The sequence below is a fragment of the Erinaceus europaeus genome, chromosome 4 (assembly GCF_950295315.1).
Source record: "Erinaceus europaeus chromosome 4, mEriEur2.1, whole genome shotgun sequence".
NCBI classification, from domain to species: Eukaryota; Metazoa; Chordata; class Mammalia; order Eulipotyphla; family Erinaceidae; genus Erinaceus; species Erinaceus europaeus.
Genome location: NC_080165.1, coordinates 58367588 through 58392242, shown reverse-complemented (window position 1 = coordinate 58392242; position 24655 = coordinate 58367588). Strand labels below are relative to the sequence as shown.

Sequence of the window (24655 nt, the reverse complement as noted above, 5' to 3'; positions counted from 1 at the left end):
TTGTCGATTTTATTTACTCTTTCGAAGAACCAACATTTACTTTCATTGATCTTTTGTATGGTTTTCCTATTCTCAATGTTATTTATTTCTGCCCTAACTTTAGTAATTTCTGTCCTTCTGGTTGCTTTAGGATTCCTTTGTTGTTCTTCTTCTAGGACTTTAAGATGTGCAATCAGGCTGTTTATTTGTGCCTTTTCTTGTTTCCTAATGTGTGCTTGTATAGCTATGAACTTCCCTCTTAGGACTGCTTTAGCTGTGTCCCAAATATTTTGATAGCTTGTGTCTTCATTTTCATTGAACTCTCGAAACATTTTGATTTCTTCCTTGATTTCCTCTTTGACCCAGAAGTTGTTAAGAAGTGTACTGTTGAGCTTCCACATTTTGGGACTGTTACTAATCTTTTGTTGATTGTTAAGTGTTAGTTTAATTCCACTGTGGTCTGAGAAGATGCTTGGGATGATTTCAGTGCTCTTGAATAGGCTGATGCTGTCTTTGTGGCCTAACATATGGTCTATCCTTGAGAATGATCCATGTGGATTTGAGTAAAATGTGTATTCCAGTTTTTTGGGATGAATGACTCTGAAAATGTCCAATAGTTCTAGTTTATCTATCTCTTCATTTAGCTCCCTTATGTCTTTACTGATTTTCTTCCTGGATGATCTGTCAAGTTGAGAGAGTGGGGTGTTGAAGTCCCCTACTATGATTGTGTTACTGTTAATATATTGCTGTAGCTCTTTCAGTAGAAGTTTGATGTATTTAGATGGCTTCTCATTGGGTGCATAGATATTAATAATTGTTAAGTCCTCTTGATTGACTGATCCTCTGAGCATTAAGTAGTGTCCATTCCTATTTTTTTTAATCTTACCTATTTTAAAGTCTATCATGTCAGATATGAGAATAGCTGTTCCTGCCCTTTTTTGTGGGCCATTGGCTTGAATGATAGTTTTCCATCCTTTCACTTTAAGTCTGTGTTTGTCTTGTTGCGTTAGGTGAGTTTCCTATAGACAACATATTGTTGGGTTGTGTTTTCTGATCCATCTTCCTACTCTGTGTCTTTTAATAGGTGAATTCAGGCCATTTACATTTATTGATATCAAAGATTGAAGATATTTTAATGCCATTCTTGTAGAGTTTTAGAGTGTTTTGATATATGTCCTATTTGTGGTGGTCTGACTATTTATAGGAGACCTTTCAGAACTTCTTTCAGGGCAGGCTTGGTGGTGGTTGAGTCCTTCAACTGTTGCTTGTCTGAGAAGGTTTTGATGCTTCCATCTAGTCTGAATGACAATCTAGCAGGATATAGTATTCTTGGCTGAAAGCCTTTCTCATTGAGCACTCGATAGATATCTTGCCATTCTCTTCTGGCCTGTAGTGTTTGTATGGAGAAGTCTGCTGCTAATCTTATGGATTTTCCTTTGTAGGTGACTCTTTGTTTTTCTCTTGCAGCCTTGAGGATCCTTTCTTTATCCTTATTCCTTTCCAATCTAAGTATGACATGTCTTGGTGTCTTTAGGTCTGGGTTAATTCTGTTTGGGACCCTCTGGGCTTCTTGAATCTTTATGTCTTTGGTGTTGTCTAGACTAGAGAAATTTTCAGCTATTATGGCCTGGAGAACGCTTTCTTCCTCCCCTTCTCTTTCTTCCTCTGGTAAGCCAATAATGCGTATATTGTTTCTTTTGAAGTCATCCCATAGGACTCTGTTGTTGTTTTCAGCATCTCTTAATCTCTTTTTGAGATCTCTTACTTCTTTTTTAGTTGTCTCTAATTCATCCTCAATCTTGCTAATTCTGTCTTCAGCCTCATTGATTCTATTCTCTCTGCCCTCTACTGCTTTCTGGAGTTCATCTATTTTGTTGCCCTGCTCTGATACTGTTTTAGCTTGTTCAGCTAGTTGCCTTCTTAGCTCAGCGATTTCAGCTTTCAGCTCTCTAATAACCATGAGATTATTAGAATTTTCTTCCATATTCTCATTTGTTGTTCCTGCATTTCTGATTACAATTTTTTCAAATTCTTTACTCACTCCTGTTATTATTTCCTTGGCTAATGTTTGGATGTTGAACTCGTTGTTTTGTGCTTCACCCTCTGGTGGACTTTTAGCTGGACTCTTGTCCTGGTTCGAGTCTCCAATATTTTTTCTTGTTGTTTTTACCATTTTATATAAGTTAACAGTTTTTTCAATCCCTGAGTTGGAGTTCAGTGGTGTAAAAGCCTTTTTTTTTTTCCCCTGTAGGCTATGGGAGCCTGAGGGCTTTTAAACTATCGATAGGCTTCTTAGCTTAATCACTGACTCCTGACCAAGAGATAAAGCAGGGTGTGGCAGAGATAATCCAGTGGTTATGCAAAGAGACTTTCACAGCCCCTCAGCTATGCCACTGAGGTATAGGTCTTCTCCTGAGTTTCCCGGTTAGATCTCTGTACCCTGGTGTCCCTCCCTGTTGCTGCTCCAGATTCTGAGGGTAGTAGCAATGGAGAGTCAGAGTTGCACTTGGTGAGTCTCTGGGGAGACTCCCTTCAGCTGTCCCCTTGTTGGTGGAGCAGACTGGAGGTGGTGTCTCCACTGACAAACTGTTGAACTGTTAGCAGTCACTTAATCTCTCCTTAGGCCCCTCTCTCCTCTCTGTCACCAGCCACGCGTGTTTGTACTCACGGGTGATTTACTGGGTTTCTGTGGTCATTCTAGTCCTGTCTTGTTTCGGTCTGGGTGGTCTCCTTTGGTATTCCTAGTTGATCCGGGAGAGGAGAGGAGAGGAGAGAAAGCGATCTGCTGCTCGTAGCTCCGCCTCCGGAAGTCGAATCCTCCCATGGTAAAATATTTTAATTTTAATGAACTTAACCAATTTTTTTTTTTTTACTTTCTTGGGCCTTGCTTTTGTTGTTGTCTTTTAAAATTCATTGCCAATCACAAAATCACCTAGATTTCATTTTCAGCTGTGTTTCTCATGGTAGAATATTTTAATTTCAATGAACTGTAACTTACCAGGTTTTTTTTTAACTAATTAATTTTTATTTCCCCTTTTGTTGCCCTTGTTATTTTTTTATTGTTGTTGTAGTTGTTGTTGATGTCATCGTTGTTAGATAGGACAGAGAGAAATGGAGAGAGGAGGGGAAGACAGAGAGGGGGAGAGAAAGATAGACACCTGCAGACCTACTTCACCACCTGTGAAGCGACTCCCCTGCAGGTGGGGAGCTAGGGGCTTGAACCAGGAACCTTGAGCTTGTCCTTGAGCTTTGAGCCACCTGCGCTTAACCCACTGCGCTACCTACTACCCAACCCCCCAGGGTTTTTTCTTTCTTTCTTTTTCTCTCTTTCTTTTTTACTTTCTTAGGTCTTGTTTTAAATCATTGCCAATCTCAAAATTACCTAGATTTTCTCTTATGCCACATTATAGAAGTTACATAGTTTTACATTTTAAGTTTTTCGTTTATGGAAGTTGTAAGATCTATGTCCAGAATCATTTTTTTCTTTTGCATGTGGATGTCCATTGTAGCAGCTTGTGTTGAAAAGACTGTTATTTGTAAAAATGAGTTGCCTTTGCTGCTGCTGCTGCCTCTTCCTCCTCCTTCTCCCCCTCCTATCCCCTCCTCTCCCCCTCCTTTTCTTCTTCCTTTAATTTGTTGCTGGTGATAGATCCACATGTGCTCTACTAATGAGACATATCTCTGGCCTTATTTTTTTTAAGGAGAAAAAAAAAGGACTGTCTTTCATAACTGTCTTTCATAATAATGCTACTGGAACAGGGAATACAGGAGGTCCAGATTTAGAAGGAGGAATTTAAGTTTTAGACTTTTTATTTGGAAATATATGTGGAGGGACCAGGTGGTGGCACACCTGGTTGGACGCACATATTACAATGCGCCCAAGTTCAAGCCCCCAGTCCCCACCTGTAGGGGGGAAGCTTTCCAAGTGGTGAAGCAGGGCTACAGGTGTCTCTCTGCCTCACTCCCCCTCTATCACGCCCTCCTTCTCAATTTTTCATTGTCTCTTTCCAATAAGTAAATAAAGATAGTAAAAAAAGAAAACTGTTAAAAAAAAAAAAAAGAAAGAAATGTATGTGGATATTTAAGTCTTATCAAAGGAGAAAATTTTCCCAGATTTCAGGACTATAAGAAAGTAAGGCAGACTGGCAGAATAACTCACTTGAGAAAGAAGTCTGCTGCTTTGTTATGTGTATGGCCCAGGCTCGAGCCTGGCCCTGACTGCTTTAAAGAAAGTTTCGATGCTGTGCTCTTTCACTTGCTCTTTACCACTTTCTATCTTTTTTTTTTTTTTTTTTTAAAGAAAGCAGAGTCAGTTCATTGTCATTTGTGTATACAAATTAAAGAGGCTTAATGCAAAAGTGATGCTGAAACTCTATTAAGGGTTTTCCTACTGTGGAAGGAGGTCTGCTCTTAGAGTCATGAAGAGCTCTTTTGAGAAGATTTGCTACTGCCCTTGACTTTTTTTTAAAATTTTTTATTTATAAAAAGGAAACATTGACAAAACCATAGGATAAGAGGGGTACAACTTTGCACAATTCCCACCGCCAGACATCCACATCCTATCCCCTCCCCTGATAGTTTTCCTATTTTTTAACCCTCTGGGAGTATGGACCCAAGGTCATTGTGAGGTGCAGAAGGTGGAAGGTCTGGCTTCTGTAATTGCTTCCCTAATGAACATGGGTGATGACAGGTCGATCCATACTCCCAGCCTGTCTGTTTCTTTCCCTAGTGGGGAAGGGCTCTGAGGAAGCAGATGCCCTTGACATTTGTTAAATACTAAACCTGGAATATTTTAATCCCAGGATATTCAACTCGACTACTGTCCAAACACAGTTCTTGATCTTTCCTCCATCAGTATTAACATATCAAATACTGTTTGAGGCTTAGAAGATAATGATCTTACAACAGTTTTGGGGTAGAAAAAGCAATTTACCCCCTTTTAAACCCTTACAGTCTAGAAGGCAAGATCAAGGAAACAATGCATAATGCCTTTTGGGACCATCTTAATGAGCAGTTATCAAGTACTCCTCCTGACTTCAGTTGTGCTCTGGAACTTCTGAAAGAAATTAAAGAGGTAAATGACTGATCTTCCATTGTAGATGTAAGGTTCCTGTGCATACAAAGCTCATTGGATTACTAGTGGTTAGCATTGTCCTGACTAAGCATTGTCTCTGAATCAGTCAATACTTAATAGAAATGATCACATACTAATTTTATTAACATTTTTCACACATTCTTTTTAAATAATTTATTTACTTATTTTGTAAAAAATATTTTTATTATTGGATAGTGACGGAAATTGAGAGGAGATGGGGAGATAGGGAGAGAGAGGGGGTCAGGTGGTGGTGCACTGGGTTAAGTGCACATAGTGCAAAGCGCAAGGGCCAGCACAAGGATCCGAGTTCCAACCCCGGCTCTCTACCTGCAGGAAGGTAGGCTTCACAAGCGGTGAAGCAGGTCTGCAGGTGTCTATCTTTCTCCCCTTTCAATTTCTCTCTGTCCTATCCAATAAAATGGAAAAAAAAATGGCCACTAAGAGCAGTGGATTTGCCCCAGCAATAACCTTGGAGGCAAAGAGAGAGAGAGAGAGAGAGACTGACTTGCATTCCTGCTTTATCACTTGTGAAGCTTTCCCTCTGCAAGTGGGGACCAAGGGCTTGAGCTTAGGTCCTCATGCATTACAGTATGTGCACTTCAGATGCTCCACTGCCTGGCCCCTCATTTAAAAAATTTTATCCGACAAGGGCAACAAAAGGTAATAAATATTATAAAAATTTTTTATCAGTGATGTAATAATAACTTACAAGACTATAAGACTACAGGTGTATATAGTTATATATTAATCCTCACTAACATTTGCCATTTCCCATTTTGTTGATGTATCCATTCTCACAGAACACACAATTTCAATGACGAAGATTTTTTTTATTAGTGACTCAACTGTTTTATGAAATTATAAGAAATCAGGAGTAATAACACAGGAAATAGATAGCTTAACATATGGAGTATTGGACCCTCAAATGTGAAGCTCATAGTTTGATCCTTGGCATTGTGTATGCTAGAGTGATACTCTGATTCTTTCTCCATCTCCTTTCATAAATAAGTAAGATCTCAGGGCTACAGTTTCACTCCCACATATAGTGTATGTGAGCTACACACCCTCAACCAAAGTTCTGTGCTCCCTTCATAACCACCATAGTTCTCAATAAGGAACTTTTAATATAAAAATTATTTTTAAAAAACATTTGTTTATTCCCTTTTGTTGCCCTTGTTGTTACATTGTTGTAGTTATTATTGTTATCATTGGATAGGACAGAGAGAAATGGAGAGAGGAGAGGAACACAGAGAGGGGAGAGAAAGACACCTGCAGACCTGCTTCACCACCTGTGAAGCGACTTCCTGTAGGTAGGGAGCCGGGGGCGCAAACTGGTATCCTTCCGCGGTCCTTGTGCTTTGCACCATGTGCGCTTAACCTACTGTGCTAACACCAAACTCCCAATATAAAAATTATTATGACCAGGGAGATAGCATGCATTGTGGTTGTACCTTAGGTCCTAGCTTCAATCCCTGGCACCACCATAAGCCAGAACTGAACGGTGTTGGTCTTTTCTCTCTTTCACTAAAATAAATGAAATTTGAAAAACATTAAAATATTATGATAGAGAATTGGAGAAATAAGGACTTAGGCTAATAAGAAGCAAAAAGAATTCTAAAGGATATTGGGATGATGGTTTGATGTGTTGTACCAAAGCAGGGGACTCTGGGGAAGGAGTACTGGGAGGGAGGGACTTTGGGGTTCTGGTGCATGTTGGTGGAAAAGGACTTCTGTTGTGGGTGAGTGCTTTACAGACACCTATGACGTGGAGGTGAAATTGTACACACGTATCAAACAACTGGCTCGTAAATCAACCCCCCCAATAAAATTATAAAAGGGGGGGAAAGTACTGAAATATCAAACGTAAGTAGAATCTACCATATCCCTGAAGTCTGAGACAGGAATGCCTAAGGACTCATCTGAGAAGGTATGGCTGTGCCAGAGGAAGTTGTGTGTTGCTGACGGTCCCACACTAGAGGAGTTAGGTCTTGGAACAGGTGCTTCAGGAGCCTAGCTTGCTGAAGAATGCTCTGCAGGAAATCATTGCTGCCAAAGATGGGAATACAGTGGAAGCATGCCAGGTGAGCATTTCAGAACTAGAAAGAAAAATTCTGGGCGCTGGGTGGTGGCACACCTGGTAAAGCACATGTTAACATATGGAAGTACCCAGGTTCAAGTCCCCCATTGCCACCTGTAGGGGGGAAGCTTCACAAGTAGAGAAACAGTGCTGCAGGTGTGTTTCTTTCTATCATCCCCTCCACCACCCACTCCCAGTTTCTCTTTATCTCTATTAAAAGGGAAAAAAACCAGCTACCTGAAGCAGTGGATTCTTCATGTAGGCACCAACCCCCAGAAATAACCCTGGTTACAATTAAAAACAAAAACAACTTTCACCTGTGCAGTTTTTTTTTTTAATATTCATTCCCTTTGTTACCCTTGTTTTTTATTGTTATTGATGTCATTGTTGTTGGATAGAACTGAGAGAAATGGAGAGAAGAGGGGAAGACAGGGGGAGAGAAAGATAGACACCTGCAGACCTGCTTCACTGCTTGTGAAGCAACTCCCCTGCAGGTGGGGAGCCAGGAGCTCAAACCGGGATGCTTATGCTGGTCCTGCGCTTAACCTGCTGTGCTACCGCCCGATTCCCAGCAGTTTCTTTTTAGTATATGTGGTGGGCACATACCTTCAGCTGACCTCAGTGATTCACACCCTTTCTCTTTGAGTATGGACCAGATGCATAACTTGCTTGTAACAAAGATAATATGGGAAAGGTGATAGATAGTATATTTCATTATGTAAGGCTCTATTAGATTGGAGAGAATCTCTCTTTCAGGCCCCGAAAAAGCAGAAAGCTATGTTGTAAAGTCATTATAGAGAGGGCTACATGCAGGGAAGCTCTCGAAAGGAGCTGATATGGGGGCTGGGGGGGAGGGGCTGGGGTGGTGCGCCTGGTAGAGCATACTTACCATGCACAAGGGCCTGGGTTCAGGCCCCTGAGCCCCACCTTCATGGGGGGAGTTTCACAGGCAGCAAAGCTACACTGCAGATATAGCTCTCTCTTCCTCTGTATCTCCCCCCTTATCTCTTAGTTTCTCTCTGTCTCTATCCAAAAAAGAAAAAGAAAGAAAAGAAAAGAAAAGCCACTGGCATAGTGGATTCATCCTGCAGGCATAGAGCCCCAGCAATAACCCTGATGGCAAAAAAGAAAAAAGAAGGGAGTCGGGTGGTAGCGCAGTGGGTTAAGTGCACGTGGCGCCAAGTGCAAGGATCCAGGTTCAAGCCCCCGGCTCCCCACCTGTAGGGGGGGGGTCACTTCACAAGCGATGAAGCAGGTCTGTAGGTGTCTTATCTTTCTCTTCCCCTGTCTCCCTCTCTCGATTTCTCTGTCCTATCCAACAACAACAATAATAATAACCACAACAATGATAAAAGGGAAAAAATGGCCTCCAGGAGCAGTAGACTGAGCCCCAGCAATAACCCTGGAGGCAGAAAAGAAAAAAAAAAGAAAGAAAAGAAAAAAAGAAAAGCTGGGATCCTGAAGTACACAGCTTTAAGGAAATGAATTCTGTCCAGCAACTCAAATGAGCCTGGAAACAAATTATTCTCCAGTTAAGTTTCAAAATAAGAATGCAGCCCAGTTAATATTCTGATTACAGCTTTGCGAGACCCTGAACAGAGGGACCAGCTAAATGGTGTCAGAACTCCTAATCCACAGAAATTGTGATAAAATTTCAAGCCTCTATGCCTATGGTAATTTGTTATGCATCAGAGAAAGCTCGTTTACAGTGCCCTCTGCAGATGAAGCTTAAAACTGTGCCATGTCTGGTAAAGGCAATCTAGATAAAGGACTTTCTTCCTTTTTCTCACAGCAGATAAAAGGATAGGTTTGGAGCTGAAAAGCAATAAATAGATGAATTCCACATTCCACTCCTTTGGCTACTCAGCTTCCATATGTTCCTTTTTTATACTTCCATGTACCTTTTTACATTTGAACTCTCTTTTTGAGTTTGTTTTAAATTGTTGATTCTTTGCCTATTTGTTTCTATCCTTTTGTGTTGAGTTTCTGTGGTGGGTTCCTCACTCTTTTTTCTTGTACTTTCTGTAAATCTATGTTCCAACATTGTGTATCTAGAAAAGTCTTTTTTTAAGTTGATCTTGAGTAACAAACACTTGATAGATCTGCTTTTTCCTTTAATTCCCTCCTCTGTTTGCTTGCTGCTCTTTCTTATTTTTCTTATGCTCTTAGTTCTCGTCTATTGCTGTTCACCTCACTTAGAATGTGTATTCCTTTGTTTCCTCTTTTCTTGTGGGACTCTTGTTAGGTGGTGGCAAATTTCCTTAGTTTTTGGATATTTGAGAAAAGCTGTTTCTACCTCATAGCTGAAGTATAATTTTGCAGGATACAAATGTCATGGCTGGAATTCCCTATTTTTTTTAGTACTTTGAATATGTCATTCCACTATCTCCTTGTCGCTAGGGTTTATGAAGAGAAATCTAATGAGACCTACTAGCTCTGTCTTTGTATATAACTTCTTTACTTTCCCTAGCAGCTTGCAATTTTTTTTCTTTGTCACTGAGTTTTGATAGTTTTACAATGATATGTTTTGGTGTTGGTCATTTTGCATTTATAAACCTGCCTCTTGAATAAGTATGTTCTGAGGTTAGGGAAATTCTCAACTAAAATTGCTCTGAAAATGGACTCTGGACCTTTGACACAGTCTTCATCCTCAGATATTCCTATCACTCTTATAGTCAACCTTTTGATGGAGTCTGCAATTTCACAGAGAGTCACTTCATTCTTTCTGAAACTTTCCTCTCCCTCATCTTTAAATTGAAAGAATGGACTAACTGTATCTTCTAGGTTGGACATTCTTACGCATGTGTGGGTCTACTTCCTAAGCCTTCTACCTGAGCTTGAACCACACTCACTGCCTGCAGTTCTATTTGAAGTTTTTCTTTCATGCTTCCTAACTGCTTAGTGAATTCTGATTAAAGCTCTTCTTTCAAGCTTTGTAGTTTCTTAGTGAACTCTATTCTGAGTTCCTCTTTTATGTGTTTTGATTCCATAGCAAAATGCTCTTTCTTTTTTTAAATTTATTTTTAATTTATTTTTTATTTTTCTTTATTATATTTATTTTCCTTTTTGTTGCCCTTGTTTTTATTGTTGCTGTTGTTATTGATATTGTCGTTGTTGGATAGGACAGAGAGAAATGGAGAGAGGAGGGGGAGAGAAAGATAGACACCTGCAGACTTGCTTCATCGCCTGTGAAGCGACTCCCCTGCAGGTGGGGAACCGGGGGCTTGAACCAGGATCCTTATGCTGTCCTAGCGCTTTGTGCCATGTGCACTTAACCACTGCGCTACCGCCTGACTCCCTAAAATGCTCTTTCAAGTCTTGAGTATGTTTCTCCATACTATGCTTAGATTCTTGGAGAGTTGTCATAATGAGCTTTCTATACTCTGTCTCTGATAGTCTCTTTATATCTGTAATTTCTCACAGTCCTTTTGTTTTGTTTCTGTCTGACTGATGTGGCGTGCTTAGTTGTTTGCTCCTATTTCTCTGCTTCCACATTTATTGTGCTGGTTACTGCTGGCCAGCAAGTGGTGCTGTTGTTGTGATTTCTAGGCTTCTCGTTTATGTTTCATGGCAGGTGGGGTGGGGATTGTATTAGGCTGTCTTATTTATGGTCACAAATGCTTTCTTTTTTGTTGTGTCCTTGCCTTAAATTCAGATGGCTAACTTTCCCCCAACCCCCCAATCACTGACTGAGAGGTTTTAGCTCCTTTCTCTTTTCCTCCAGCACTGAAAGCTACCCTCACTGCTTGCTCTGCATAAAAGCAAAAATGACCTGACTTTTCACCTTGCCACAGGGAGCTCTGATTTGACCGTGTTGCTCTTTCAACCCACACCCCAGCTGCACGAGCACCCATCATAGGCTGCAGCTGTTTCAGCCATAGTTGATGAATTCTGTTTGGGCCTCTAATATTTATTTGTTCTAGTGGGGGAGAACCGATCCAATCCGTTACTCCATGGCCATGCCTCCCGGAAGTCCATTTGAACTCTCAAAAACTCTTGTTTTTAACTAATTCAGATATACCTATGTGTCTTACATATTACTTCCCCTTAATGAGATTCATGGCTCCAATAGTTATATATTCATTGCAGTCTATTTTTAAACGTATTTATTGTTCTTTTAAAAAACTTTATAAAGGGACCAGGTGGTGGTGCGCCTGGTTGAGTGCACAAGTTACAATGCACAAGGACCCAGGTTTGAGCCCCTTGTCCCCACCTGCAGGGGGAAAGCTTTGCAAGTGGTGAAACAGGGCTACAGATATCTCTCTGTCTCTTTCCCTCTCTCTCTCCCCACCTTGTTAATTTCTGACAGTATCCAATAAATAAAAGATAATAAAAATTTTAATATTTTTATTTATATTAGAAACAAAAATGAGAGGGGAAGGGAAGATAGAGAGGGAGCTAGAGCTGCACACAGGTTAAGCACACGTGGTGCAAAGTGCAAGGACCCTCACAAGGATCCCAGTTTGAGCCTTGGGCTCCCCACCTGTAGGGGATCACTTTGCAAGCAGTGAAGCAGGTCTGCAGGTGTCTGTGTTTCTCTCCCCGTCTTCCCCATCTCTGTTGATTTTTCTCTGTTAGATCCAACAACAACAAGGGCAACAAAAATGGGGGGGGGGGGGAAGGGCCTCCAGAAGCAGTGGATTCATAGTGAAGACACTGAGCTCCAGTAATAACCCTGGAGGCAAAAAAAATGTTATCCTTTTAATGTACTATGTTGAATTTCATTTACTAATATTTTGTTGAAGATTTTGCATCTCTGTTTATCAATGATACTGGTGTATAATTTTATTTTCTCATACATCCTTGTCTAGTTTGGCATCAAATTCATGCTGTTTAAAAAAACTTCCTACTCTGCTGTGTTTTTTTGTTTTGTTTTATATGGAATTTAAGAATTGGTTTTAATTCTTTGAATGTGTGGCATGTGTAAGCCATGTGTTCCTGGTCTTTTTTGTGTTACTGTTGGGGGATTTTTTTTTTTTTTCTCTTCTTCGATACTAGCAATGTATGTTCAGATTTCCTGTTTCTACTTTACTCAGCTTGGTAGGTTGCATGTTTCTAAGGATATATGCATTTTTTCTAGCATGTCCAATTTTCTGGTATGTCATTATATTTGTAGTAGACTTTCACAGACCTTTCTTTCTGTTTTGTTGTATCATTTATAAAGGTTTATTGAGTTTGTCATTTCAAAAAGCCTGCTCTAACTTCATTGATTTTTTTTCTTTTCTCCAAGAACACTGCTTAACTCTGCCTCATGGTGAAGCAGGGAATTGAATCTGAGCTTTTGGGGCTTCAGGCATTGAGATTTTTTTTTTTTTTTTTGCATAACCATTAGGTTATCTCCCCTCCCTCACTGATCTTTTCTATTATCTTTTTTACTCTCTGTTCTAATCTTTGCTATTGTGCTCTAATCTTTGCTATTTCCTTTATCCTATTAATTTTGGGTTTTATTTGTTTTCTAGTTCTTTGAAGTCTAAAATTAGATTGTTTGAGACTTGTTTCCTTTTCATTTATCACTATGAATTTCTGTCTTTTTTTTTTTTTCTTTTCCTCCTTCAGGGTTATTGCTGGGCTCGGTGCCTGCACCATGAATCCACCGCTCCTGGAGGCCATTCCCCCCCCCCCTTTTGTTGCCCTTGTTGTAGCTTCGTTGTGGTTATTATTATTGCCCTTGTTGACGCAATTCGTTGTTGGATAGGACAGAGAGAAATGGAGAGAGGAGGGGAAGACAGAGAAGGGGAGAGAAAGACAGACACCTGCAGACCTGCTTCACCGCCTGTGAAGCGACTCCCCTGCAGGTGGGGAGCCGGGGGCTCGAACCGGGATCCTTACGCCGGTCCCGGGATCCTTACGCCGGTCCCTGCGCTTTGCACCACACGCGCTTAACCCACTGCACCACCGCCCGACCCCCGAATTTCTGTCTTTTTAAAAAGCTATTATTTTTACACAGAGAAACAGAGAAATTGGGGCTGGGTGATGGTGCACCTGGTTGAGCACACATGTTACAATGCACAAGGACCCAGGTTCAAACCTCTGGTCCCCACCTGCAGGGGGAAAGTTTCATGAATGGTGAAGCAGAGCTGCAGGTCTCTCTGTCTCTCTTCCTCTCTGTCTCCCCCTTCTCTCTTAATTTCTGGCTGTCTCTATCCAATAATTAAATAAAAATAATTTAAAAATCTTAAAAAGAAAGCAAAACAGAGAAGTTGAGAAGGAAGGGGAAGTACAAAGGTGAGAGAGACACTTGCAGCACTGTTTCACCACTTAGGAAGTTTCCCCCGTTATAGGTAGGGACCAGAGGCATGAACCAGTGTCCGTGTACACTGTAATGTGTGCACCCAACCAGCTGCACCACAGCCCAGCCCCCCAAATTTCCCTCTTATACTGATTCTCTAGATCCCAAAAAGTTTGATATGTTTCCATTTTTGTCTTTTTTCTTTTTTTCCCCACCAGGCTTTTGCTGGGGTTTTATGTCTGTGCAGTTCCACTGCTACTGGTGTACTCTTTTCTTTCTTATTTCAGATAGAGGGAGGAGTGGATGCTGGGAGGGAAAAAGAAATGGAAAAGGAGAGAAAAAGAGAAGTGGTTAGACACTATAGTACTGTTCCTTTGCTCATGATGTTTCCCTTTGTGTGTGCTGTGTCCATGTGGTATTTGGGGACAAAGACCTGGGTCCTTATCTGGTAAAGTATGTGATCTGCTGGATAAGCTATCTCCTGGTTTCTGTCTTGGGTGTTTCTAAACTTTTGTTTTTATTAGTCTTTGACCTATAGTAGCATGTTGTTTAGTGTCTACAGATTTCTGAATTTTCCAGTTTTTTTTTCCGTTACTTCTTTTTTTTTCCTGTTACTTATTTCTAATTTTATACTATTGGCGAAAAAACAATACTCATTATGATTTTATTTGATTTAATTTTTATATTTTATTTATTTTCTCTTTTGTTGCCCTTGTTTTTTATTGTTGCTGTAATTATTATTGTTGTTATTGATGTCATCATTGTTAGATAGGATAGAGAGAAATGGAGATTGTTTGAGACTTGTTTCCTTTTCATTTATCACTATGAATTTCTGTCTTTTTTTTTTCTTTTCCTCCTTCAGGGTTATTGCTGGGCTCGGTGCCTGCACCATGAGAGGGGGAAAGAAAGACAGACACCTGCAGACCTGCTTCACTGCTTGTGAAGCAACTCCCCTGCAGGTGGGGAGCCAGAGGCTCGAACCGGTATCCTTATGTTTTTGTGTACTTGCAGAGTATATTCTGTTGCATTCATTTAATGCCCATTTTTTCCTTATTGAGTTCCTGTTTCTTTTGTTATTATTAAAAATACCTCAGCTTAGAAGGTTGTGAAATGGAAGAACACTGGACTTGCATGCAAGAGGTCCTGAGTCCCATCCTAGCACTGCATATGCCAGAGTGATGTGCTGGCGTCTCTGACTTTTTGATGAAATGAGTAAACAAGTCCTTCTTTTTTTGCCTCCAGGAATTTTGCCAGGGTTCAGTGCTGGCATCATGAATTTGCTGCTCCTGGTAGCGATTTTTCCATTTTACAGGACAGAGAGAAATTGAAAGAGGAAGGGGAGACAGAGAGGGAGAGAGAAAGATAGACACTTGCAGACCTGGTTCACCACTCATGAAGCATCCCCCTGCAGGTGGGGAGCAGGGGGTTCAAACCCAGATCCTTGCACAGGTCCTTGCGCTTTGTACTATGTATGCTTAGGCAGGTGCGCCTCCACCTGGCCCCCAAACAAGTCTTTCTTTTGTAAGCTTTAGTGGGAATTTATTTTTTGTTTGTATTTTATTTCTTCACTGACTGGATAGAGAGAGAAACCTGGATGGAAGAGGGACATGGAGAGGGAAAGAGAGAGAGAGAGATGCAGCACATGGAAAAGGGACATAGGGAAAGAGAAAGAGACATACCTGCAGCACTGCTTCACCACTTGTGAAACTTCCCCCCATAGGTGGGGACTGGGGGCTTGAACCTGGGTACTTTTGTGTGGTAACATATGCACTCAACCATGTACACCATCACCTGGTCCCCAAAACAAATCTTTAAAAATAAACTGAGTACTTCATTCCCCTGTAATGGAATGGATTTTACATGTGTTATACCTTACATTTCTTTTTAGCTGACTTTCTATCTATTCATTTCTTTATAATTCTGTTTAGATATATATGAACAATTGCTATAAATGGCCCTCTAAAACATTGAACTATTATTGGTCCCTGACACAAACATATTCTGTAGGAACTTTAGAGACCTGACTTTCTCAGCCTTAAAGACATAGGCTAGGGTGCTTTTGACCAAAGGGATTACTCAGTGAAAAACCATTTGGGGACTTTGGACAGAATGCATATCCTGTGACTTTCTTTCCCCGGGTAGATATTGCTATCCCTGCTGTTACCACGCCAGAGTCGCCTCAGAAGTGAGATTGAAGAAGCTCTGGATATGGACTTCCTCAAGCAGAAAGCTGAGCATGGCACCCTTAGTGTCCCTCATCTCTCTAAGCACATTCTCAACATGATGGCTCTGCTGTGTGCGCCAGTTCGAGATGAAGCTGTGCAGAACCTAGAGAACATTACAGATCCTGTTCAATTACTAAGGTGTGAAACGAACTCTTTCCTAAAGCCTTCCTCAACCTCTTGGCCAAGGAAAGCTGGGTCAGACATGGGACAATAGCTATTGTGTTTACAGAAGTTTCCCTACAGAAGTCCTAATGCCTCTTTTCTCCTATCTGGTCCAGAAAAGATGGTCTTGAAAAGGGCCCTTTTGCTATCCTAAACTAAATGGACCCTTTGTATAACATCCTACCATAAAAAGATTAGAATATGCAACCACTTTTTACAAGTTCAGGATCTGTTTCCTAGGTCTTCTCATCACAATTCTTACAGTATGGGGGAACAGGAGAGGGAAACCTCAATTTTTAAAAAATTGCCACCAGTTATTATTGGGGCTTGATGCTGCTCCAGGCAGACTGAGCAGGACCTGAAGCACTGCTTCACTGCTTGTGAAGCTTCTTGCCTGAAAGCGGGGTGTAGGGGGTTAACCCCAGGCTCTTGAGCATAGTAATGTGTGTTCTACCAGGTGCACCACCACTCAGCCCATGGCTATTCAATTGCGTAGTTAAAAAACCAAAACACGGGGAGTTGGGTGGTAGTGCAGCGGGTTAAACACAGGTGGCGCAAAGCAAGGACTGACCTAAGGATCCTGGTTCAAGCCCCCAGCTCCACCCCCTGCAGGGGAGTTGCTTTACAGGCGGTGAAGCAGGTCTCCAGGTGTCTCCCTCTCCCCCTCTCTGTCTTCCCCTCCTCTCTCCATTTCTCCCTGCCCTATCTAACAACAATGACATCAGTAACTACAATAATAAACCAACAAGGGCAACAAAAGGGAATAAATAAATATAAAAAAACCAAAACACAGTAAACTTAAAATTAGTCATAAATAGTGACACCTAAAACCCCACTTCCCACAAAGAGTTGATGTATTTAAAAGATAATGTGCTTGGGGCCAGGTAGTGGCACACCTGGTTGAGCGCGCATGTTACAGTGCACAAGGATCTGGGTTCAAGCCACCGGCCCCCGCCTGTAGGAGGAAAGCTTTGCAAGTGGTAAGCAGGGCTGCAGGTATCTCTCCTCTTTCTCTCTCTCTTTCTCTTTCTCTCTCTTCCTCTCTACCTCCCCCTTCCTCTCAATTTCTGGCTGTCTCTATCCAATAAACAAATAAAGTAAAACAAACAAAAAACCATGCTAAGTGTTGGAATACCTTTGTAAAAGACAACAGAAAGACCATTGTGGAAAGAGATCTATTCCAGAGACTTAAGTGTTTCTAGTTCTGTCACTCACATACTCTAGGTTTTGGGTCCTGACCACATGTCATCTTTTGCAAATTTAAGAGACACTACTAGCTAGTTTCAGGACCTCCTAACTTAAGAACATAGTGATTTAATGACTTCTGATGGAGATTCCCCTCTCACCAGATTTCTTTTGTAGTATAAACATTCTATTTTCACCTTTTATCAGAGGGATCCTCCAAGTTCTGGGCCTGATGAAAATGGACATGATGAAATATACTATACAAAGCCTTCAACCCCACCTGCAGGAACATTCCATCCAGCACGAGCGGGCTAAATTCCAGGAACAACTCAACAAGCAGCCTAGTGCGTATATGAGTGAGAGCAGGACAGCGTGGCCTTGAGTCTGACTTTTATGTTAAATAATATTCTACTTTCTTTTCTTTCTCTTTTTTTCCCTTTCTTTCTTAATTTTTTTTTCACCAGAGTACTGCTCAACACAGGCTTACAGTGGTGCAGGGGATTGAACCTGGGACCTCTAAGCCTCAGGCATGAAAGTCTTTTGCATAAACATAAGCTATCTCCCAGGCCTTGCCCCCCCCCCATTTTTTATAAATAAAGTATTCCTTATCTAATAAGGCAGAGAAAAACAGTATCGAGGACAGAAAGTACACAACAAAAATTTTTTTTTTAAGATTTATTCTTGAAAAATCTTGAAAATATGAAGGAATATGGGGGTATGGATCGACCTGCCAACACCCATATCCAGTGGAAAAGCAATTGCGGAAATCAGAACTCCCACCTTCTGCATCCCCAAAAGAATTTTGTCCACTTTCTGTCTTCCTTCCTCTCTATCTCCCCCTTCCCTCTCAATTTCTGTCTTTACCCAATAAAGATTTTTAAAAAATCGGGGACCTGTTGGTGGCGCACCTGGTTTAGTGCACATTACAATGCACAAGGACCCAGGTTCTAGCCCTTGGTTCCCACCTGCAGGGAGAAAGCTTTGAGTGGTGAAGCTATGTTGCAAGTATCTCTCTGTCTCTCTTCCTTTCAATTTTCCCCTTCCCTCTCTATTTCTGACTGTCTTTATCCAGTAAATAAATAAAGATAAAAAAAGAGAGAATAATTTTGGTCCAGGGTACTGGTATCTGGTTAAGTGCATATAGTATATGTGCAAGGACCTGCACAAGGATCCTGGTTGAGCTTCTGCTCCCTACCTGCAGGGGGGCTGCTTCATGAATGGTGAAGCAGGTCTGCAGCTGTTTCTCTTTATCCCTTCCTCTTCTTTTTCCTCCACGCCTCAATTTCTCTGTTCTTTATATATATATAAAATGGAAGATGGAAGTATTGACAAGACCATAGGATAAGAAGGGTACAATTCCATATAATTCCCACCATCAGAACTCCATATCCAATCCCCTCCCTTGAAAGCTTTCCTTTTCGTCCCTTTGAGAGTATGGACCCAGAATCATTATGGGGTATAAAAGGTGGAAGGTCTGGCTTCTGTAATTGCTTCCCCACTAAATATGGTCATTGACAAGTTAATCCATACTCCCAGCCTGCCTCTCTTTCCCTAGTGGGGTAGGGATCTGAGGAGGTGAGGCTCCAGGACACCTGGTGGGGTCGTCTGCCTAGGGAAGTCAGGTTGCCTCATGATAGCATCTGCAACCTGGTGGCTGAAAAAGAGTTAAGATATAAGGCAGAACAAATTGTTGACTAATCATGAACCTAAAGACAAAAATATTGCAGATGAAGATTTGGGGTCTCTGTTTTGGAAAAAGCTAGTAGGTCTATTTTAGGTATATTCCAAGGGGCCCATGACTCTACTAGTTTTTAGAGCTTGACATCTGACATGCAGGTGACCTAAGCTGTCGTCTGGGAAGATGGTGTTATAGTTAGAAAAAAAGGACTAGAAAGCTGTGTCAGGGAAGAGAGTAGCTCCAAAATATGGGAAAATCTATCGAATAAAATGAAGAAGAAAGGAAAAAAAGAAAAAGGAAGAGGTGGATTCTTAATGCCAGCACCAAACCAAGCTCCAGCAATAACCCTGGAGGCAAAAAAGAAAGAAAGAGTTTTGGTCTATACTCCCAGAGTAGTAAACAATAGGGAAGTTTCCAATGGAGGGGATGGGGCACAGAACTCTGGTTGTGGGAACTGTATGGAATTATACCCCTATTATCTTCCAATATTGTAAATCATTATTAAATCACTAATACATTTTTAAAAGAAGAGAACATATGAAGACTTAAGGGGTGCAGATGATGAAAATAACTACACATTCTCTTCCTGTCATAGATCTCCTAGATTATACCACAAAATGGTTGATCAAAGCAGTAGCAGACCTCACCACCTTGCCTTCAACTTGCCCTGACACTCCAGATACCTCCAGCACAGCTTGCCCTTCTCCAAGTGAGAGTGTCATCAGTCCAGAGCCTCTTAGCCCCAAAATGGTGCTGTCCCAGGGCTTCCTAAACCTTCTCCTCTGGAACCCTGAAAATAAAGAGTTCCCTGAGGTAGGAATTTGGGGACATTTTTTTGTTTGTTTTTAATTCAGAACTTTCATCAAGTCTCCTTTCTTGACAGCCTACTCTTTCCTGCTTCCCCAGACCCTACTGATGGACAGAACTCGTCTGCAGGAGCTAAATTCCCAGTTGTACCAGTTAACCATCCTGGCTTCAGTCTTGCTAGTGTCCAGTAGTTTCTCTGGCAGTGTTTTGTTTGGCTCACCTCATTTTGTAGATAAACTCAAACGTATAGCCAAAGCCCAGATGGAGGACTTTAACTTTAGGTAAGCTGACTAGATCTTTAGTAGAAAATGATGTGTGGTATGAAGACATAGGCAGGTAATGATTACTCTCTACCACAAACCATAGTAGGGCCCTTCAGAACCATCTAAAAAGTTATTAGTATCTGCCCACAAGTGGTCTTGAGGCTCATGACAGGAAAATAAAACTTATATTCTAAAAGGGTAGTATGGATAGTTTGCTACAGAATAATTTATTATCTTGTTTGCTTCAAAGAAGTCATTATCTGCTTGAGTGAATGACAAGCTAGTCTTTTTATTTTGTTGTTGTTGTTACCAGAGCTAAGTTCTGGTCTATGGGGTTATGGGGAATTAAACCTGGGGCCTAGGAATCTCAGGCATGAAAGTCTTTTTGCATAGCCATTATACTATCTTCCCTAACTAGACTAGTTTTATGTGTACTAAGAAGTTGATCAGTTGCTCAGCAGTACTGATTGAATACCCATTGTGCAAAGGATACCACATGAAAGGAAAAAGGGGAATCAGAAGGGCAGGTTTGTCTTTGTGGTTGTGAGAATGGAACAAATGTCCATGGGAAGTTTCAAGAAAGTCGTTAAAATTTTATATACATATATAGTCATGGGCCCCAGGGGGAGAATTAAACCTTTGTTTTGAGTTGATCTTACTGTTTATCCTACATTTTTAGAAATAGAACAAGATATCATATAGAGGGAATAGTTGGTATCTGGAGGGTAACAATGAAGACACTGAACAGTGAGAATACTGGGATCTGCTACTACCAGGGGCCAGAAGATGGTTGGGAGTCTCCGTCCTGAACTCTGGCTTTTGCTAGGGCCATCCAATAGGTAACAGCTTACTCTCCTTCATGGTCTAGGCCAGAGGAGGCTATGCTGACTGTGAGTGAACAGGTGTCTCAGGAAATCCATCAAAGCCTCAAGAACATGGGCCTTGCTGCTCTGAGCAGTGACAACACAATGTCTCTGGTAGGACAGCTCCAGAACATTGCCAAGAAGGAAAACTGTGTCCGCAGTGTCATTGGTGAGCAATGCCTGTATAGTATTAAGAACATTGTGGGGAGAGTCAGTTCACTTACCGAACAGTTTAACAATATAAGCTGTAAGCACGGGGCGAGTCACTGTTTTAGGCTTTAGTTTATTTAAAATGCTAAGTTGGAATATATTCCTTTCAGTTTTATTTTTTGGTTAAAGGTTTTAATTAATGAGATAGGAGGAGAGAAAGAGAACCAGAGAATCACTCTCATACACTTAATGTTGGGGATCAAACTCAGGACCTCATGTTTGAGAGTTCAGTGCTTTATCCCCTATACCACCTCCTGGACCTGGACTGCTCTTTTCAGTTTTAAAGAATGACTCTATGATTCTCAGGAATATTTGCATACAGGAATTGATGACTTCTAAATGTGGCACACTGTTCAGTTAACCTGACCAACCAAGTCATCCCTGGCTTTCTAGTTAATTTTCTAACTGAAGTTCAAGTAATGTGATATCCACTCTAGCCAACAAAAAATACTGAATTAGGCTGCAAGATAGGTCTCCCTACCAGGGACCCCAACATTTCAATGTTTCATGTGAAGTGGAGGCACTGAACTTGGCTTTGCTTCTAACAACCATCTGAAGGATCAGTCTAAGATCCTCCAGTTAGGTTAGATACTTAATGAAGATCTAACTGATACATTTAAGTTCTAGGGCTCAGGAGATAGCATAATGGTTGTGCAAAAGACTTCATGCCTGAGATTCTAAGATCCCAGGTTCATTCCCCAGCACCACCATAAACCAGAGCTGAGCAGTGCTCTGGTGAAAAATAAGTAAATGAATGTATGAATAAACAAAGTCATCTTTTCAACAGTCAGATATTTTATTATCCCTCTTTTTTTTTAATCCCTGCTATGTCTTTGGTAGTAAGACAGCATTATCTTTGCCAAACAAATTTCTGTATCTTTAGATGAATGGGTAGGTTAGTGACTATCAGTTAACTTAGAACTTGGGTGAGTAGAGTACACGGGACAATGTTTCTCCCTCAAAGTGGTTTTCCTTTTTTCCTTCTCTGTCTTTTCCTCACAGATCAGCGGATCCACTTGTTTCTCAAATGCTGTTTGGTCCTTGGTGTGCAGCGATCTCTGTTAGACCTCCCTGAGGGCCTTACTCTCATTGAGGCTGAACTGGCAGAACTGGGTCAGAAGTTTGTCAGCTTAACACAGCACAACCAGCAGGTGTTTGGCCCCTACTACACTGAGATAATAAATACACTTATCCCCCCGGCCCAGGGACTGGAAACAGAAGTGAAGATTCACTGGTAGGACCAGCTGTACGCCCTCTAGCATCATGAATTTAGCAAAGAAGCCCCTCATTTTTCTGGAGTGACATCACCAGTGACCAGCAAAGCAACAAACCTTCCTCCCTACCTGCAACAATATGTCAGCGCTGTAGTGATCAAGCATGTAAACACCAACTGGCACCAACTCATTAATAAACTTCTAAACTTCAAGCAAATTTCTATTCATCTGTGCTACAGCAGAGGCCAGGCCCTGTGCCCTCAACTCCCAAGTAGCTAAGAAGTCAACAGCCCTCCCCAATTTTCCCTCTTTTGACTAGGTGCTTCTTTCTGCATGAAGAGCTGAGAATCCAGGGCCCAAGTGGTGGCACACCCGATAAGTGCATATATTTCCATGTACACGGATCCAGGTTCAAGCCCCCAGGCCCATTTGTAGGGGAAAAGCTTCATGAGTGGTGAACAGTGCTGTAGGTATTTCCCTGTCCCTCTCTCTCCTCTGTCTAGATATCCCTCCCAAGTTCTCTCATCTCTTAAATTAAAAATAAAGTTTAAAAATTTTTTACAAGAAAAGAGCTGAGAAGCCTAGAGACCCTGGTGCTACTGCTGTTTTTCCTAAGGGTAAATACTTTCTCTGAGGGCTTTGAGAATTCTGGAATTTCTCAAAATGTGAGTATAAGGACTTCTCTGAAAGTCAAATATTTGTTTTTGAGTTCATTTCAGGACTGAGCATACTGAAAATATGTATTAGAAACTTACTAGCTCCAAATTACCCTGAAAATTTCAAATAGCAAGAAATGATAAGAATATGAAGAAATGGGAGTTGGGCGGTAGCACAGCGGGTTAAGCGCAGATGGCACAAAGCGCAAGGACTGGCCTAAGGGTCCCGGTTCAGGCTCCCCACCTGCAGGGGAGTCGCTTCACAGGCGGTGAAGCAGGTCTGCAGGTGTCTATCTTTCTCTGCCCTCTCTGTCTTCCCCTCCTCTCTCCATTTCTCGCTGTCCTATCCAACAATGACAACAATAATAATAACTACAACAATGAAACGCAACAAGGGCAACAAAAGGGAATAAGTAAATAAATATAAAAAAGAATATGAAGAAATATTAAGAGTCTCAGTTTCCTCTTCTACTGCAGGGTCTGAAGCTGTGCAAAATTGGGGCAGGATGAAAATGGATGTTGACTGTAAGTTAACATTTTTTAAAAGTATTTTATTTATTTACTGGATAGAGACCAATCAAGAGGGAAAGGGGAAATAGAAAGGGCAAGATAAAGAGAGACACCCAAAGCACTGCTTCACCACTTGTGAAGCTCCCCCTGTAGGTGGGGACTGAGGGTGTTTAACCTAGGCTGTTGAGCATTGTAACATGTGCACTACTGAGTGCACTACCACTCAGCCCCTCGTAGCTAACATTCAGTTGAGAATAGGTTACAAAGTTAATTTGATTTTTCTCAAGCTATTTAGAGCTCAGGTTTGGAGTTAGGTTAATGACTGACTGACCTGATCAAGTTTACCTTGAATCCTGTTTCTCTAGCTGACTGTCATGTCCTCTCACCTCTACGCTTAGAATACTTTATTCTTCCTGATAGAGGTTTTGGGGGCCCTGAGGTAGAATAGTTTCCATCCTTGTTTCCAGTTTCATTGAGACTCTTAATTGGCAATCATGGTTGTAAATTCCTGTTGACATCTCAAATGAGAGATGTTCTATAGAGTACCTGGATTTGACTCTAGAATAGAGATCCAGCACATCATTCTTAGGCTTACTGCAAAGGACCAGCTCCAACCCAATATAAATGAGAATAGGTTAGCTCCTTTATTTGCAAAAGCCAAGAGTAAATGGAAATTCACATATGGGATGTCAAGGTAGGGTTAAGAGAAAAGAGTTATGTACAGCACAGTTCACCTAGGAAAAGCCACAGGAAGGGGATTTGAGTTCCATTAACCCAGAGTAACTTTAACTCATTTCCTTTTTAGAGTCTGGATAAGGGACAAACCTAGTCAATAGTGTGACTTTTATTATGATGAGAGAAGCTGGAGAGCCTGGACTCAGTTTCCAATATTGTGACTAGACAGTAGGAGAATGGACTAGCCCCACCCCACCATCAAAAATGGAGGCATGTTTAATAAATAGTAAGGCTTTCCTAAGTGGAGGCTGATTTGCAACTTTGAAATTTGAAATTTTTTAGATCCATATTATGGAAGCCTCATATGTTAGTTACAGAGTGCTCTGTAAAGGATTACCTGGTTGGTGGGTACACCATTGTGGCTTTGAAATTTTTTTTTTATTTAATATTTATTTAGTTGTTGTTATTGATGTTGTCATTGTTAGGACAGAAAGAAATGGATAGACACCTGCAAACGCCTGCAGACCTGCTTCACTGCCTGTGAAGTGACTCCCCTGCAGGTGGGGAGCTGGGGTCTTGAACCGGGATCCTTAAGCCAGTCCTTGCGCTTTGCACCATGTGCGCTTAACCCGCTGTGCTACCGCCCGACTCCCCTGAAATGTTTTTCTTTAATGACTGGTGGTATTGAGCATCTTTTGTGGTGCTTATTGGGTACTTGATATCTCAGAGATACGTCTTTTTAAATTTTTTAATTTGTTATTTAGTAATGTTTAACAAGATTGTAAGATAACAGGGATACAATTCCATATGTGTATTTCTAAGACACT

General features: G+C 41.2%; 1 protein-coding gene across 5 annotated transcripts in view; it reads left to right on the top strand.

The window, feature by feature from the left end:
• Positions 1-22204, top strand: part of TCP11 (t-complex 11) — a 37141-nt gene extending 14937 nt beyond the window's left edge. For 3 of the 5 annotated variants that reach the window (XM_060189667.1, XM_060189665.1, XM_060189666.1), the window contains 7 exons: positions 4933-5053; positions 15523-15743; positions 17160-17296; positions 19226-19443; positions 19537-19718; positions 20569-20732; positions 21776-22204. In XM_060189667.1, coding sequence (XP_060045650.1) covers positions 4958-5053; positions 15523-15743; positions 17160-17296; positions 19226-19443; positions 19537-19718; positions 20569-20732; positions 21776-22011 — 1254 coding nt within the window. In that variant the 5' untranslated portion in view covers positions 4933-4957 and the 3' untranslated portion in view covers positions 22012-22204. The remainder of the gene's footprint in view (positions 1-4932; positions 5054-15522; positions 15744-17159; positions 17297-19225; positions 19444-19536; positions 19719-20568; positions 20733-21775) is intronic. The other 2 variants (XM_060189669.1, XM_060189668.1) reach the window with 2 other exon arrangements.
• The last annotated feature ends 2451 nt before the right edge of the window (positions 22205-24655 follow it).